General features: G+C 30.1%; 1 protein-coding gene across 4 annotated transcripts in view; it reads left to right on the top strand.

Moving 5' to 3' along the window:
* Window positions 1-12,636, top strand: part of LOC142319093 (uncharacterized) — a 30,075-nt gene extending 17,439 nt beyond the window's left edge. For 3 of the 4 annotated variants that reach the window (XM_075355987.1, XM_075355988.1, XM_075355985.1), the window contains exons 8-11: window positions 1,362-1,458; window positions 3,938-4,035; window positions 6,326-6,461; window positions 12,090-12,634. In XM_075355987.1, the coding sequence (XP_075212102.1) occupies window positions 1,362-1,458; window positions 3,938-4,035; window positions 6,326-6,460 (330 nt within the window). In that variant the 3' untranslated portion in view covers window position 6,461; window positions 12,090-12,634. Of the gene's footprint in view, window positions 1-1,361; window positions 1,459-3,937; window positions 4,036-6,325; window positions 6,462-12,089 lie in introns of all 4 variants that reach the window. The other variant, XR_012755102.1, reaches the window with a different exon arrangement.
* Window positions 12,637-16,998: the final 4,362 nt, after the last annotated feature.

Here is a 16,998-nt window from a genome sequence, read left to right as displayed (position 1 = left end):
TAATAAAATGCAAGGTTTTACAGCTTATTCTATAGAAATTATGAGAAAATGTAATAGTCTCATCTCATAGAAAACCAATATTTCCTTGATAATAATATCAGAATAAATTTTTATTGAGTAGCTACTAATTGTAAAAAAGAAAATGCCATTCTCTGGTTAGTATTAAGAAACTATGTGATAGAAAAGAACAACCCAGCTTTTTAAATTAAACTAACACATATACTAGATATAAACCAAATTAAACAAATTTTCTCTTAGACAAATTCTGATTTTAAAAACCTTTCTTTTACCTGTTTAGCCTCTGGTAATTACTGTTCAGATAATACTTTAGAGGATATGTACAGGTGTAAATGAAGTCTAGTCTTGTACAGTCTCAGTTTGATCATTCCTGAGGTGTGGTTAATTGAAACGCAACCACCAAAGAATACTGGTATTCAAATCCGTATAAAGGTAAAGCTGCCTTTACTAGGAATTGAAAGCTGGAACTCTCGACTTCCAAATCAGCTGATTTGGGAAGATGCGTTTACCACTAGACCAACCCAGTGGGTTGATTTAAAAACCTACATCAAATTATCTCATATTGTAGTAGATAATTAGTGACTGAAAATTGGCAGTTACAACTTGGATTTTCTATTGAATATCCAAGTTGTAACAGAGTTCAAGTGTGTGTCTTATTTTTTCATTATTACAAGATTTCAACAATATAAAAACAAATGTTGCAGATGTGAATTTATAAATAAATATCCCACTGAAAAAATTATTAACTAGTAAATCATTAAAAAACTTTTTTGGTAAAAAAAATATCAATTCTAAAATTAAAAAAAAAAAAGTATAAATGCCTCAATTTCATTACACAGAGTGCAATCCTTGGATTTCAAGATTTGTAAATTTTTAGTGCATTTTTTAAAAAACATTTCATTATTTGTTTTACCCTTCTTCAGTTGATGAAACAAGAAATACCTGTCTACAAATCTGTGGCACCATAGGTTTGCAAACATTTTGGAAAGAAAACCATCTCACTTGTATGTCTACAAGGATAGTAACAAAGCATGTTAAATAATAATTTTGACAAAAAATTTTTATGTAATTTCTGTTTTGTTCAATGAAAGGATTAAGTTTGTTTGGGGTCTTGGATTAGTAAATCCAGAACACTAATTTTTAACTCTTTATTAGTAGGTACTGTAACTTAATGGAATAATTGTAATAAACATTACAGTAGAAGTTAACTGGATGAGACTACTCTCTCATCTAATGAATGGTTTATTTTTCACCGTTAGATTGCTCATTTATTGACTTCTACTAATAACTAATCATTTTAACAAGATATAATTTGTTATATGTTATAATAACATCTATTTCAGGTGGTTAATGTTGACTGCACAAGTGAATGTGGAAGCCAAAAAGACTATAATGCAAAAGATTTTGAAGAAAAGGAAGTGAATAATAAAAATGAATCTGGTAATTTTGAGTTTATTTTAATTATAAGATTATTATTTTTACCGTTTCTATTAGTAGGGTTTAATGTTTAATATTGTTACATAAACATTTCAGAATTATAAAATGAAAAATATGTAGGTTAGTATTCTTAATACACTAAATCTTATTTCTTCTGTCGTGTAAAATAGAAAATCTCTGATGATGCAAGACGTTTGACAAATTGATTGTCCTTGGCCCAGAAAATCCACCTTATTTATCCTAATAGGAGAGCCAAAAATGAGTATAAACTAGAGCTACTCTGCATATTATAATATGTGTACATATTCTATACAATACATAGAAATCTTTCTACTGAAGTAAATGAAATTCCTCCTACCTCTATGTAGAACTTTGATAAACTCTTCCAATCACCCTTGAAATAAAACATGTATCATGAAATATGGTGATAACTACCCTAAGATAGTAAGGAGTGTATCCAAAACTTTAATATTGATGTTTTGTGTCAGTGAATCAGGTGATCTGCTATTCCCATGTGTTATTTATGAAGTACATGGACTGAAAGTAGATAAAAATACTAAATATAAGAACTGCCTTAATGGATTGTTTAATGGGGCTATTTACTATGACTAGTTTAGAGTATATTAATACTTTAATTACACCAAACTTGAAAAAACACTAGGGGAAAAATATAAATATGATAATCTGTCGTCTACATTCTTTATTCAAGTATTAAAACTATGCAAACTACTCAGTACAATATCACTTTGCCTCTCTCTAATTAGTATCAGATTAACAACACTACAGCATGTATCTTTTTCTGTACTGAAAACTTAACGGGGACTTTGCAACCAAATGTTGCCAAAAACTTAAAAAGTAATTGTAGAAAATTTACATAGCACCAGGTAACATAGAGGATTTACTTGAGAGACTTTGCCAGAAATGGAATGACCTAGAATTTCATTTGGCAAATTTTCATTGATTAAGTTAAAGCTATATACAATAAATTTTTATTATATGTGGCTTCATTTATTAGTGTTTTAGGTTACTTCACACCCATCAGTCTCCAGGTCTTATGCCTGATAAGCTACAGGCTATAAGAATCTATCAGGTTGTAAGAGGTGTTGTTTACTGTTTGTCTTTTTCAGGACTTGATTATTACTTGGTTTTTTCTTATTGGTCAACACTCTCAAGATATTTATCTTTTAGAGAGAAAAATCAGTCAGTGCCTCCTCCATTGCTGGAAAACTGTCTGAAAATTTATGTTTGTACAATGTGAGTAACTCCTTAGGAACTACCCACTGGAATCTAAACATCTTTCTACTTGATCTTCATTTTTCAGAAAAAATACTTTTAACAAAATCAGGAAAATAATGAAGATGGTTAAAGACGATCTTGTTGATCCTGGATGAAACTTGCTGCTATTGAGCACAGCAACCAGTTGAACTGCCACTGTCAGGGTCTTCTTAGATTTTCACACAACCATCGCTGAAGATTGTTACAAAATAAATTGTTGTTAATAGTTTGACCAGGTGATAGAAATTTTTTTTCATTATCTACTTAGAGAATATGACATGATGCTTTTTACCTTTCTAATCTTAGGTCCTGGAGAAGCCAAACATTTCTCCTGGTGTGATGTTTTTTAGTGTTATGGAAGGGTCATAAAATTCAAATCTCATCACCATTAATAATATTGAACTAAAGGGCTTGGTCTTCTGTCGTAACTCACTCCTCTTGAACCCAAGAACAAACATGGTGTAGTCGGATGCATCAACAATTCTTCAAGCAGAATCCTCTGACATCCATAACACATTTCTATCAGCAATAAGCCAGTGAATAGTCTAACATAAATACTCATAATAATCTTCTTTTTTTTCCTCGTGCTTTGAAAAGATGGTAGTCATTATCATCTGATGTTTAACCTACTTTAAGCCTAACATATAACTGAAATATTTGTGTTTGATATTCCTCAACAAATAGTTATGAGTTTATTCAGGTTCTTTGTTGTAACTTTTCCAAATTTCAGATAATATTTATGTAAGTTTACTGTTCCTTTATTACCTTTATCTCATAATTAACAGATCTGTATATAAATATCTCTTCCCTCAAACAAATGAATGTCTTTATTTCCAACATCAGTGTATGTCATTGCCACTTAACACACTGATAATACAAAAAGTGGTAGTCTGTGTTTAGAGAGTATAACATTTAAAATCTATTTTTTACATTAAACATTATTGCATTAATTCCCCATACTATTCATAGTATTTTTTATTACTACATCCATTATATCTTCCTCGTTAAAATAAATGCCAAAGCATAAGTCGTAAAAAAAAAAAAATAATGAAGTTTGTGAAAGTACAGAAAGATACTTTTCAGATAGTGATACTATTTTGTTATTATATATTAGGGTGGTTTATTTACTTGAATGTATAATATATTAGTAAAATGTATATTTATTGCTTTTCAAATGTACATACAACTTTCAACTTCACTTGCACAGGTCAAAATAAGCAAAGTCACCTAGTACCTTCTTCATCATCCTTGTGTACTCCTGTTGATGATTTTCATGACCAGGATGTAGGTGAAGAAAGTATAACTGTCAGTTTCATCATTTTTTTTAATATATATGTATAATTAATTATAATATAAATATTTTATTGCCAGTTGACTGCACATTTTGCTTTTAACTTTATTAAATAAATAGTACTACAGATACATTATAAATATAAACAAAGTGCAACAATGAAATATTTTAGCTAATTATTATAATGAATAATCATCATAGACTTAAGATTAAACGTAGTTGCGATATAAGAAGTGTTTGACAAATTTAATAAGGATTTATTGTAACATCATTGTTATAAAAATTAATATTAATTTTATATTAAATTTCTTAATATAAAAGCAGAGAGATCATTGCATACTCTAAAACACTTTATAATTAAATTATGAAAAAGAGAATTATTTTTTCACATGTAAAGGGTGATTCAAAGAAACGGGAAATTTAAAAAATTAAATAACGTTAATAAAAAATTTTTTTAGAAAATGAATATTATTTCATGTAATTGTACAAATGTTGCCATTTTAGGATACATACATTTTAGTTTATTTTTTAAAGATGACATCTTCCAGGTGACCTCCTCTTCTACGTAAACACTCACGAAGTCTCTTCGTTAAATTGTTCATGGTTTGACATAACATCTCAACTGGAATTTCCGCAATTGCTTCTCGGATCTTTGCCTTCAGTTCTTCCGTTGTAGCAGGTCTACTGTGGAACAACTTTGCTTTTAAGGTGACCCCCACAAAAAGTAATCGCAAGCTGAGAGATCAGGCGATCTGGAAAGCCATCTAATGTCACCATTTCGTGAAATGATAGATTATCCAAACGATCGGCGTACAGCTGCCATCGATATTCGTACAGTATGTGACATTGCTCCATCTTGTTGAAACCAGGCTGTGTTAAGAATCGGTGGAAATCTCTTTTGCTGTTCCACAACAAAGGTTTCAAGCATGACTACGTAATGAGCCGACGTCACTGTAATCGCAAGACTGTTGTCATCCTCAAAAAAATAAGGGCCTATAACACCGTAAGGTGACATAGCACACCACACGGTCACTTTCTGGCTGTGCAACGGACGCTGGTGTAGCTGTGCAGGATTTTCTTGTGCCCAGTATCTGAAATTTTGCTTGTTAGCAAATCCACTGAGGTGGAAATGCACTTCGTCTGACATCCACAGTTTGTGAACAAACTCTTCGTTATCATTTATCTTCTGAAGCATTACATTACAGAATTGTGCTCGCACAACTGCATCGTTCGGTTTCAGTTCCTGGACGATCTGCAACTTGTATGGATGGTATTGCAAGTCCTTCACTAACATTCTTCAAACACTTGAACTATGCAATTGTAAAGATGCTGAGAGACGACGGATTGACCGAAGTGGACTTCGTGTGACAGCATCTTGTAAAGCTTAAACATTCTGTGATGTACGGACGGTTCGCTCACGGCCTGGAGGTTTCTTTTTCATTGCCGAACCAGTTTCCTCAAAATTAGATATCCATGTTTTAATTGCATGTGCTGATGGAACACGGTCGTGCCGTCCCAGATTAAAATGATGGCGAAATTCTCTACGTGCTCCCTCCACACTGTCATTGTTTTTGTAAAACGCTTTGATAGCAAATGCACGTTGCACACCACTCCAAGGATCCATGACAACTAAATGGCAGGTTAGGTTAAAGAGGCTGGCACCACTTATCAAGTGGTCAAAATTTCCCGTTTCTTTGAATCACCTGTATATTAAGTAATAAAAACACGAAAATAATTCTAAAACATTGTTGTTGATTTAAATTTGTTCAGTGTGTTGTCAAGTAGATGAAAATAGTATATATGAATGTAAATAAATTACTCTTCAGTAATTACTTAATTTTAAAAAACAACTATAATATACGGATGAGAATGTGTTTCCAGATCATTTTGGAATGCAGTTCCTTTATCTGTGGTGTTGCAGATGAACTGTTGTTAATGGTGCATGTGGCCAGAGATGTTTTCTTCTTTTTTTATTTGAAAGTAGACAGTGGCCAAAGAAAAATTGTACCATCAAATTTACTGATAACAAAAAGAAATTTACTCTTATATTTTGCAAAAATGTCAGAAGAAAAATTCACAAAATATGTCCAAAGAATTAAGGAAAAGATAAATATGCATAAATGAAGATAATTTTTCTGTTGTAAAAAGATTTCATTACATTAATAAACAATTTAAGTTGTGTTTTTTCTATATTTCATTAGTTTATATCTTAATATTTCAAGATATTTATTAACTTATACTATAATTAGATAAACATTTTTCTATGACATTTTTTTTTCTAATTATCGTGTATTTTTTCCGCAGTTAAAAGATGTCTATAAAGCAGTAGCCATATTGGATAAAAGGATTGAAAAATCTGAGAGAACTCTACGTGAATCATTGAATCAACTGGAAAAACGGATTGAAAATCTTGAGAGACAAATGGAAGATAGTCGTTAAGGTTATCTCTTTTATTATTTAATGGGAACTGTTCTTGTGTTATTTTTTATCTGTGTATATTACAATTTTCCAAGATCTCTCTTACTAATTTTTATATTAATTAAAACTTTCCAAATTTAATAAAAATGAACTCATTGTGTGTCTACATATTGAGAATTGCTAGCAATGTTACTGTGGGAACAGCATTTTTATCTGAAGTATGCTGTAGTAGTTTGTATTGATTGCAATTGACTTGTGAAGAGTTATTTTGAAGTGTACTTCTGTATGGATGTGAAACAAGGGTGAAAGAAATATTGGAAACATTTGAGATATGGGTATGGAAAAGATGAACTACGAGTAATTATTCTGTAGAGAGATATTCACTATTAAGTAAGTTTGCTTCCCCTGAAGAAATCTATGCGCAGTACTAAGGAGGAAACAGGTTTCTTTAGAAATTATGGGATTTATTAAAGAAATATAAAAAAATTCTTAAAAAATAGACAGGGCAACAGTTGGAGAGACTGAAAGTTTTGTGAGTAAAATGAATTAAGACTAGGTAGTGTGCTCTCACTTTGTTATTTATTGTTGTTGTGGATGAGAGCCAAAAGAAGGAGGTAAAGCGGAACAAAGGAAGACAGAACAACAGCATGGGTATTCACTGTTGATATTCTCATTTTTAGAGTAAAAGAATGATATAATCCAAAGTCACTTTATTATTTGGATTGAAGAAATAGAAAAATGGGTAGTGGTGCAAATGGTCATAAGAGAAAAGCAAAATGTTGGTTGTGATGAGAAATAATCAAAATGAAAGAGGCAGTCTTCAAATAATTAAGTTATTGGTAAAGCATTAGGAATTGTTGAAAGTTTTGGTATTTATGGTATGATGTATCTGAGGATGGTAAGATCAAGCAGGGAATTAGTAGAGTGGAGATGGAAGGAGGATTTTGGTGTATTTTGAAATAAGTAACGACCAACGAAATGTAAAAAAACAGTGATCATGAATTCAGTGTCCCTATTCTAAAATATGTATCCAGAAACTAGTTACTAATAGAAGAAAAGACAGTAAGTATGAGCAACCAAGATTAAGTTTTTAAAAAGCATGACAAAAATTATTAAAATAAACATAAAAAATAAACAGATAAAAAGTAATAAATGTTGTAGTAAAGATCTAAAATGTAAAGCACTGTAGGAAAGGATTGAACAGGATGCTAAGATGATTAGAGCACTTCAGAGAATGCTAAGTGGAAGAGTAGCAAAATAATTTTCTAATCTGAATTTAAATAGAAGACATAGAAGAAGATGAAGAAAAAAAGATGATTAAAATATGTAAAAAAAAATATCTGAAAGAGAGAATAGATAGAGGTAGAAAAAATTGTAATAATGAATGGTTTAGAAGCAGAATTAAGTTGAGATCGATGATTTGCAGCCACATGATTTGCATAGTTACAGTTTGATGATGAGTTGAATTTCGTATTTAGTAACCTACAAATTTTGTACTACTTCCTTTTGCATTCCAGTCGCTGCAGATCCATTAGGTGATAAGGGATGGAATTTACTATCTCTAAGTAATAGGAACTTTCCTATGTACAGCACAACCTGGCATGTGTTTCTAATTAAACAATGATGTTAGAACTTGGGTTGCATTGGGAAGGTTAATAGAAGTTTTATCATACCTCCTTATAATTGAATAAATTAAACTTAAATAATCAAATCTCTTAAAAGTGCAAGTTGTATTCAAGTATAAAACATGAATATGAATGGTTTTTACCCAGTAATAATAATAATAATTATTTGAAATTAAATAGTGGATGTTCTTAATAAAGAAGCAGAATTTATTTATTTAATTAAATTGATCTATTCAGTAGTATTTTTTAAACAATCAATAGCAAATTTTATTTGCTTTCATTTTCTGCTTTTCAGAAAAAAATTGTTATTTTTTGATATTATTTTTATTTAAAAAGAATTCCATTTAATAACAATAATTTTGAGGTAACTAGTGCTAAGATTGGAATTCAAAATACTAATGACCTGCAGAAGAAATGGAAATTGAGAATCCTGGTAGATGGTAATTTCAATCCTGGTATTGGAATTTTTCACAGAAAAAACTTTTTTCTTTCATTAAAAAAAAGTAGAAACTATAACTGGGTACTTGCGAGTACTTAATGAATAATAATTTGTATGATGCCTATCTGGAAAGTAACATAACATTTATTTATTTTTCTTAATTTAATCAATACTGCTAGAAAATTTTTATTATATAAGCTTAAAAACTACAGCTTTTACCTCTTTTTCTACATAGTCTCCAGCAAAATTGGCGTAGTTGAAGGTTTTCACAAGCTTTTCAATTCCATTTTCTTAAAATCCTGTCTGTGATTTAAGCAGTCCCTTTCATTGAACTGTAACTCATTGTTCTTATTAAAGCTTTGGGATGCAAGGCCAAATTACATAATAGTCTTTATTGTTTGGTTAACCTAACAGCATGGCTTGTGGGGGAAAGAATAATGGACTTTTTATATATTTCATAATTTTTTTATATAAGGTGCCAAATTTAGACTGTGGGAAGATTTTAGGCAAAGTTCAAGTAGATGTATATTGAGTTGCACTATATTTTTCCAGTAAGATAGTATCATTATCCTCACTTCTCACTTGCTACATTTAAAATGTTAGCTGCTTTCCAGATAACCCATACATTTTTACAGAATAGAGAATTAAATCTATTCCAAATTTTTTGACAGAAAGAAGTATTTTTCTGCACTATTTATTCTGTTATTTTGTAAAGCCGTATGCATGGTAAGCACCTGAGTTACAAGAGTTGCTTTGTCTAAGTGTAATGATGTTAGGTGTATGGCCAATCATTGTGGTGAACAATGATTGTGAACAATCAGAGAACAAGAAGATCAGATTATGAACAATCTGTATGACCAATCATTGTGAACAATCAGAGTGAAGGTGTCACTTTTAACTGAATAATACCTATATTTTAGAGGATTTGTATTATGCACTGGTAACTTTGGCTCATTGAAAAAGCCAATGGCTAACCACTTCTACTCTTGAATTTAAATAGTAAGCCTGACATAATATGCTAATTTTTCTTTAGAATGGTCATACCATCTTCATGAGTGACTTATGTCTTGTGTGTCTGATTGCCTATAATTGTTTGGTTAATACATATTGCATGCATACTGTCTTTATATGCCGCTTACCATGGATAAATTGGCTTATAAGGTGATGCTATAAGGATTAGTATGTGCACATTTTCTGTTCTTTGTATTTAAAATCTCTGTCTTGAGTCCTCTTTACCCTGCCATGTAGTATTTTGTCAGTTGCTCACTGCTGTTACCTATAAGTTATACAAATATAACACTAATAGACAAAAAAAAAATTTTTAATGTTTCACTAAGTGTGATTCCATTCTTGAATTGCTTTTTTGCGTACATTACAGATCTGTAAATAAAATTGTTTACCTTTAGTTTTAAATAAATTATGCTTCAAAAAAAATTAAGGGAAAATATAGTAAAATCTGTAAAATTTATAGTTTTGTATGGCCATATCTGTGTTAAAATGATTTTGCTGATGCTTTTCTTTTATAAATTGCCTCAGGCACATCCCGAATTATTGTCCAACAGTAATCGGCTAGCATGTTAGTATTCCATTTCTTTTTATAGCAGTTTTCCATCACCAACATGTCTTGGTGGAAATGTTCACTTTATGTCTCCAAGGTTGTCCAGGAAAAAATCCAGATGTGAGTGGAGGAAATTTATTTTCGAAGACATATTACATCCCACAGTTCTGTATGAAGTAAGAAATTGATTAACAATATCGTGTAATTGTCGAATTTTTGTTTGCCGAGAAAATTTGTGCAAACGTCTTTAAATGAAGCATTATTTAACATTGAATTAAATTCATCATCTTTTACCAACTCTCTTATTTGAGGACCAACAAATATTCCTTCTTTAATTGTTACTTCACTTACATTCAGAAATTTCTGCTTAATGTATAAAAATTCAGGACTATCCTTTTTCATTGCTTTTACAAAATTCTTCATTAGTCCTAGCTTGGTATCGAGAGGGGGTAAAAATACTTTTTTGGGTTCAACTAAGGGCTCATGAATAATATTTATCCCATTTGGAGTTGTTTTCTTGTTTCTTCCATTCTTTGATAATTTAATATTCATTCCTAGCTGGGCTGTCCCATTTGCAAAGAAAACGCATGTACTTAATATAGCCTAACAAAGTAGCTATAACTTTCAAATCACCATATATGTTCCAGCTATGTTTTTTATAATTTATTTTTTCAAGAATGTCTTTCATCACATCGTATATCTCTTTCAAATTAATACTATAAGCGATTGATATCAAAGTATATTTGTTACCATCATGAAGTAGAACCACTTTTAAACTGTACTTGGATGAATCTATGAAAAGGCACTAGTCCTCAGGTTTATGAATTTGTTGTAAGTGCAACATAAGCTCATCAATATTTGTGCCATAAACCAAATTATTTTCATCAATAAAGTATTGCAAAAGTTCTTTTTGTCAGCTTCGAAAGCCCAAAATTTTTGTATTTTTTTGAAGTAAATTCCTATCTTGCAGTCTTGATCCTAACAATTCAGCTTGATTTTTTGATAAATTTAAATCCTTAACCAAGTCATTTTATTCACCTTGTGATACAATATGTGGCTTATTGGAAGATATTTCAAAATTAAAATCATTGTTGTCTTCTTCAGTACTGCCTGATTCTTCATCGCTGTTTTTGAAACATACATTCACAGGTGGCTCAGGAACTGAAATAATTTCACTGTGAGGTACAGGCCTAATTGCAGATTGCATTGAAGGATATTTTACAGTATGTTTAGTTTTTTTAGAAATTCCAGACACACTTGTTAAACAAAAGTAACAATCGGTTACATGATCCTTTAGTTCACGTCAAACCATAGGTACACCAAATGGCAATTCCTTCTGTGTACCTTTTAGCCATCCTCTTAAATATATAGAACAATTAGTTCATACTGTATGAGGAGCCCATGTCTTATCATGATCACCAATTTTACACTAAGTTCAAATGATATGCTTTTTTAATTAAAGGTATAATGTTTTTTTATTTGATTTTACGGCAAACTCACCACATACATAACAAAGGGCACCAGCAAGTTTTATTGCTGTGCACTAAGACAGCAATAAAACTAACAAAATTAATTCATTCCTAAATCCAGTGCTTAATACAAACAACACAGCTGTGTTTCCAGCTACATGTTTTGATCTGCACAGACATGATTAATCTTGTCCATGAAGGCTCACTCTTCAGTATTAGATATGTCATAATATGTGACTATGATATATTTTAATTGTTTGTCTAGTATTGTTTATTTATAGCTTACAAATTATATTAACAAAGTTAAACAATAAAAATTGGGCTAACAAAATACAATATAGAAGCTTAAAATGATAACTATATGATGAAAAATGAAAAAAAAATCCTTTTATTAAAATTTAAAAAATTTTCAAAAATCGTGGGCGATAGAAAGATTCTGAGTTTATATTTGTTTTCAGCATCAAAAAACAGAATAAAATCATGATTGCATGTTAGGAAAAAAATTATGTTTATCAGTAATTATTCATCATACCTACTTAAAATCATATTTTTCTTACAGCTATATTTGGAAAATTATCAACCCATTATAAAGTGTTCAAATGTAAAAGTCGACCCTAGACTTCAAAACTATTTTCTTGAAGTTGTCAAAGAAAGATAAACAGCTGAATATTAGCATTAAGAGTCGAAAATAGATGCAGATTTAGAAGCTGAAGTAATCTTGCATAAATGCTGTTTCAGTGATGTAAATTAATTGTGTTACTCATAATTAAACTGCTCTTTCTTGTATTGAGCTATGGTTTTATTGTATAAAAAAGTAATTTTTCATGTTAATTATAAATGTGTGTGGTATGTGTATAGTATATATAGTATAACAGTTGATATTAGTAGTAAAGATATTAATGTAACGTTATTTATTAATAATTCAAGTAATAAATTCAATTAAAGGATATTTATTGTTTATTTTAAGTTTTTTGTGATAAAATATCATTTTTTGAATCAAGTTTGTGTGATGTAATCTTTCTAAACCAAAAGAAAATATATGATGAAACCACGTATCAACTCATATATAATATTTTTGTATTGTTTTTAATTAAAATTAAATGTAAAAGTTGCAAATTAAGTTGATTTTTTAAATTATCACCTACTCTGTAGTCCCAGTCATGCCTTCTCTGTGTTAAAGGGGTTGATTTTATGAGAAATCATGAGCCATCCATGTACAGCTACATTACATGTAGCATATCATATTTGTTGATTTATTATATTTGTATAGTTTTAAAAATTTATTCATAATCAGAATATTGGAAACAGAGATTCAAACAGTACTCTAATTCACTTAAATTTGTTCAAACTTAAGGCTTAAATTTTAACTTAGAAATGATTTCTGTTCATAAAAGTTATTATGGAGGATCATAGAATTTGTACATCATTAAATAAGGTTAAGTGCTCTGAAATGATGAAAATCTTCCAAAAGGTTTTTGGTGAGTTTAGTAAGCAGAAATGAGCAGTTTATGAAGGTATAGGCAATTGTAGGATGTTCATAAATCAGCTGAAGATGATAGAATCAGTAAACCAAGTACATTAATGACTGATGAAAAAGTGATATAGAATCTTGTATTTTAAGAGAAACTTAATGTTTAATCATTGAATTACTTTTAAAGTTTCCTCGTGAGTTTGTAACCACTTGAAATAAGCTTCACTAATGTTTTGGACATGAGGCAAATGATAACAAAATTTGTTTAGAGATTGTTAAGTTTGACCAAAAGTTTCATTACCATGAGTTAGTAAGAAAATGTTAGTCGCTAATGACTCAAAATTGTTGCAAACATTACAATTGGTGATTATAGATGTAATGCTGTGACTTTAAAATAAAGGTCTTATCATCTGATTGGAAGGTTCCAAATATACCAAGACTAAAAAAAGCATGTAAAATTTGATCAATGTTCTTAAATTATTAAATTTGTTTGTTTTTATTAAATTATCATGGGATTGTTTACTATATATTTTTACCTTAATGCAAGTACTTTTTAGATATTTTACATGTTTACATAAAGCTATCCATTAAAAAAAGGGATGAAATTATTTCATGATAATGCTTCAGTTTCTACACCATTGCTAATTCAGAAATATTGGATTATTACACACAGTATTAGAAATATTACACCACAGTTATTGCATCTACCAGAAATGTCCTTATAGATTATGAAAAAAAAACACATTTTAACAAAATTCCTGAATGAACAGAAACATTTGAACGTTTGAAAAAATAATTTCCACTTGCTTTTTTTAACTAATGGGGTTTAATACTTTGAAGCAGACAACACAAACATATGTAGATACTTAAACAAAATTTACACTAATTTTTTATCAAATCTTGTATTACGTAGTTATATATTTAAATGTGTTGTGTTGATAGATTTCACGAAATTAAACTAAAACATTTGTAACAAAGATTCAGCAAGTTAAAAAAGAAGTAATATAGTAATTCATTTAAATATTACTAAAACGTAAAACCTGAACTTCATGAATTATTTACTTTTCATTGCCAATTCATCTTATTAAACAGAATTGTGATTTACAGAAGACATAATATAAGGACATTTATTATGTAAATAAAAGTTGAACATTAAATCACAATATTTATGTCAAATAGAAATCGTCATACTACATATTTGAGTTATTGCATCTTTGGCATTTCTGTTATTAAATTTGGGGATGGTTTTACTTATGGAACTTCCTGGTGACTAATTTCTATAGTGACTGTATAAAAGACCAACCTGAGGCTAAAGGATTCATTAAGTAAAGCTTTCCTAATCTTTGCTTTGAGCAATGTTCATAATTTACATCACCCCCAATAAGGTGTCTAATGTACCAGTTGTTTATTACCAGAATTCTCTTTAACTTAATGTAATGTGGTAACACAACTTCAATTTAAAAAAAAACCTAAATCTGATCTCACTATCTAAAATCAACTGCAACCCTTACCTTTAAGATATTTTCAAACGCAGTCTGCTCTCAGTGCCTTTTGCAATCAATAATTTTACTATGAATTTGTTTTTAAAAGCTTAGTTCTATGGTAGTGGAGTGACTGCCCGTAGTCATTTGAAATCTTATCTAAGTAACTTTTGTGTGAGATTTGTAAACAAAGTAATTTTATGGATTGATAAATATGAAGTTCCCTTAATGTATTTTGAGCTTCATTGTTGTTTCTAATTCATAAATAACTGCCAAATTTCATACACTCATCTGATTGTGTAGATGATTTAACCGGAACTTTACAGGTTTTAATAATGTACTCTTTCATTTCAATCTTGGTAGATTAATACTTAGATTTAATAAATAATTGGTTTAAAGATAATAGATTATTATTAAAAATAAGGGATTAAATCTCATGACCTTTCATTTACAAGTAACTTAGAATTTTCTGAAACATTTTCAGAACTTTCAATGGATGAAGCTTCACCATGGAGGAATCATGTTCATCTAGTAATAAAATTAAACCAGGTTTGTTTTGTTAATTTTTACATTATCCTGAATAATCAATAAAACTGATAATTACATTTTATACTGATCATAGTCACAGATAAATTATGAGACTATATTTTTAAGGGGGTAAATTTCCTCTAAAATTGGATTTTTACTAATCACTAGACAGCCACAAGATATTTACAAAAGAAAATTATTTAAATTTTTAATAAACTAAGTGTATGAAATTTCTTTTGTTCAGTTTTTTATTTTAATTTCTAATTAGTTCTTTGTTTTTTTGCATTTCAGTAGATTGGCATAGCATTACCATTAGGTGTGTGTTAATTCTATCTATCCCCAATTCAGGATATTTGTTTGTATTGCTATTTTCAAATATGTTGCTCGTCAGCCTCTTCCCATCTTCTAGTTAAGTTTCTGACTTCCCACCATAGCAATCAACTGATCCCTCAATTAACATACATGGGGATGTATTGCAAGATCAGCAACTGGATTCTTGCTACCTAAAAATATTTTTCCATGGTGTACTATCTGCTCTGCTGTAATATTAGCAGTTTCAATACTAATTATTTCAGACAACCTTCATAGAACTGCTGCACATCTGTGTTTTTTCACTACAATTACGAACAAGTTGATAATGTACATAAATGATGAGGTCTCTGATTCTATGCGCAGGTAATAGAGGTGCTAAAATTATGGTTTCCATTGATTTACATGACATAAAAAAAGTGCCTTTTACTTAAATATTTGTACAAATATAATTTGTAATTTTTTTTTTTAATCTTCAGTCATTTGACTGGTTTGATGCAGCTCTCCAAGATTCCCTATCTAGTGCTAGTCGTTTCATTTCAGTATACCCTCTACATCCTACATCCCTAACAATTTGTTTTACTTATTCCAAACATGGCCTGCCTACACAATTTTTCCCTTCTACCTGTCCTTCCAATATTAAAGCGACTATTCCAGGATGCCTTAGTATGTGGCCTATAAGTCTGTCTCTTCTTTTAACTATATTTTTCCAAATGTTTCATTCTTCATCTATTTGCCGCAATACCTCTTCATTTGTCACTTTATCCACCCATCTGATTTTTAACATTCTCCTATAGCACCACATTTCAAAAGCTTCTAATCTTTTCTTCTCAGATACTCCGATCGTCCAAGTTTCACTTCCATATAAAGCGACACTCCAAACATACACTTTCAAAAATCTTTTCCTGACATTTAAATTAATTTTTGATGTAAACAAATTATATTTCTTACTGAAGGCTCGTTTAGCTTGTGCTATTCGGCATTTTATATCGCTCCTGCTTTGTCCATCTTTAGTAATTCTACTTCCCAAATAACAAAGTTCTTCTACCTCCATAATCTTTTCTCCTCCTATTTTCACATTCAGTGGTCCATCTTTGTTATTTCTACTACATTTCATTACTTTTGTTTTGTTCTTGTTTATTTTCATGCGATAGTTCTTGCGTAGGACTTCATCTATGCCGTTCATTGTTTCTTCTAAATCCTTTTTACTCTCGGCTAGAATTACTATGTCATCAGCAAATCGTAGCATCTTTATCTTTTCACCTTGTACTGTTACTCCGAATATAAATTGTTCTTTAACATCATTAACTGCTAGTTCCATGTAAAGATTAAAAAGTAACGGTGATAGGGAACATCATTGTCGGACTTCCTTTCTTATTACGGCTTCTTTCTTATGTTCTTCAATTATTACTGTTGCTGTTTGGTTCCTTTACATGTTAGCAATTGTTCTTCTATCCCTGTATTTGAACCCTAATTTTTTTAAAATGCTGAACATTTTATTCCAGTCTACGATATCGAATGCCATTTCTAGGTCTATAAATGCCAAGTATGTTGGTTTGTTTTTCTTTAATCTTCCTTCTACTATTAATCTGAGGCCTAAAATTGCTTTCCTTGTCCCTATACTTTTCCTGAAACCAAATTGGTCTTCTCCTAACACTTCCTCCACTCTCCTCTCAATT

This window comes from Lycorma delicatula, chromosome 2, assembly GCF_047948215.1.
Source record: "Lycorma delicatula isolate Av1 chromosome 2, ASM4794821v1, whole genome shotgun sequence".
In the NCBI taxonomy this organism is placed as follows: domain Eukaryota; kingdom Metazoa; phylum Arthropoda; class Insecta; order Hemiptera; family Fulgoridae; genus Lycorma; species Lycorma delicatula.
This window is presented reverse-complemented; position numbering and strand designations above follow the sequence as displayed.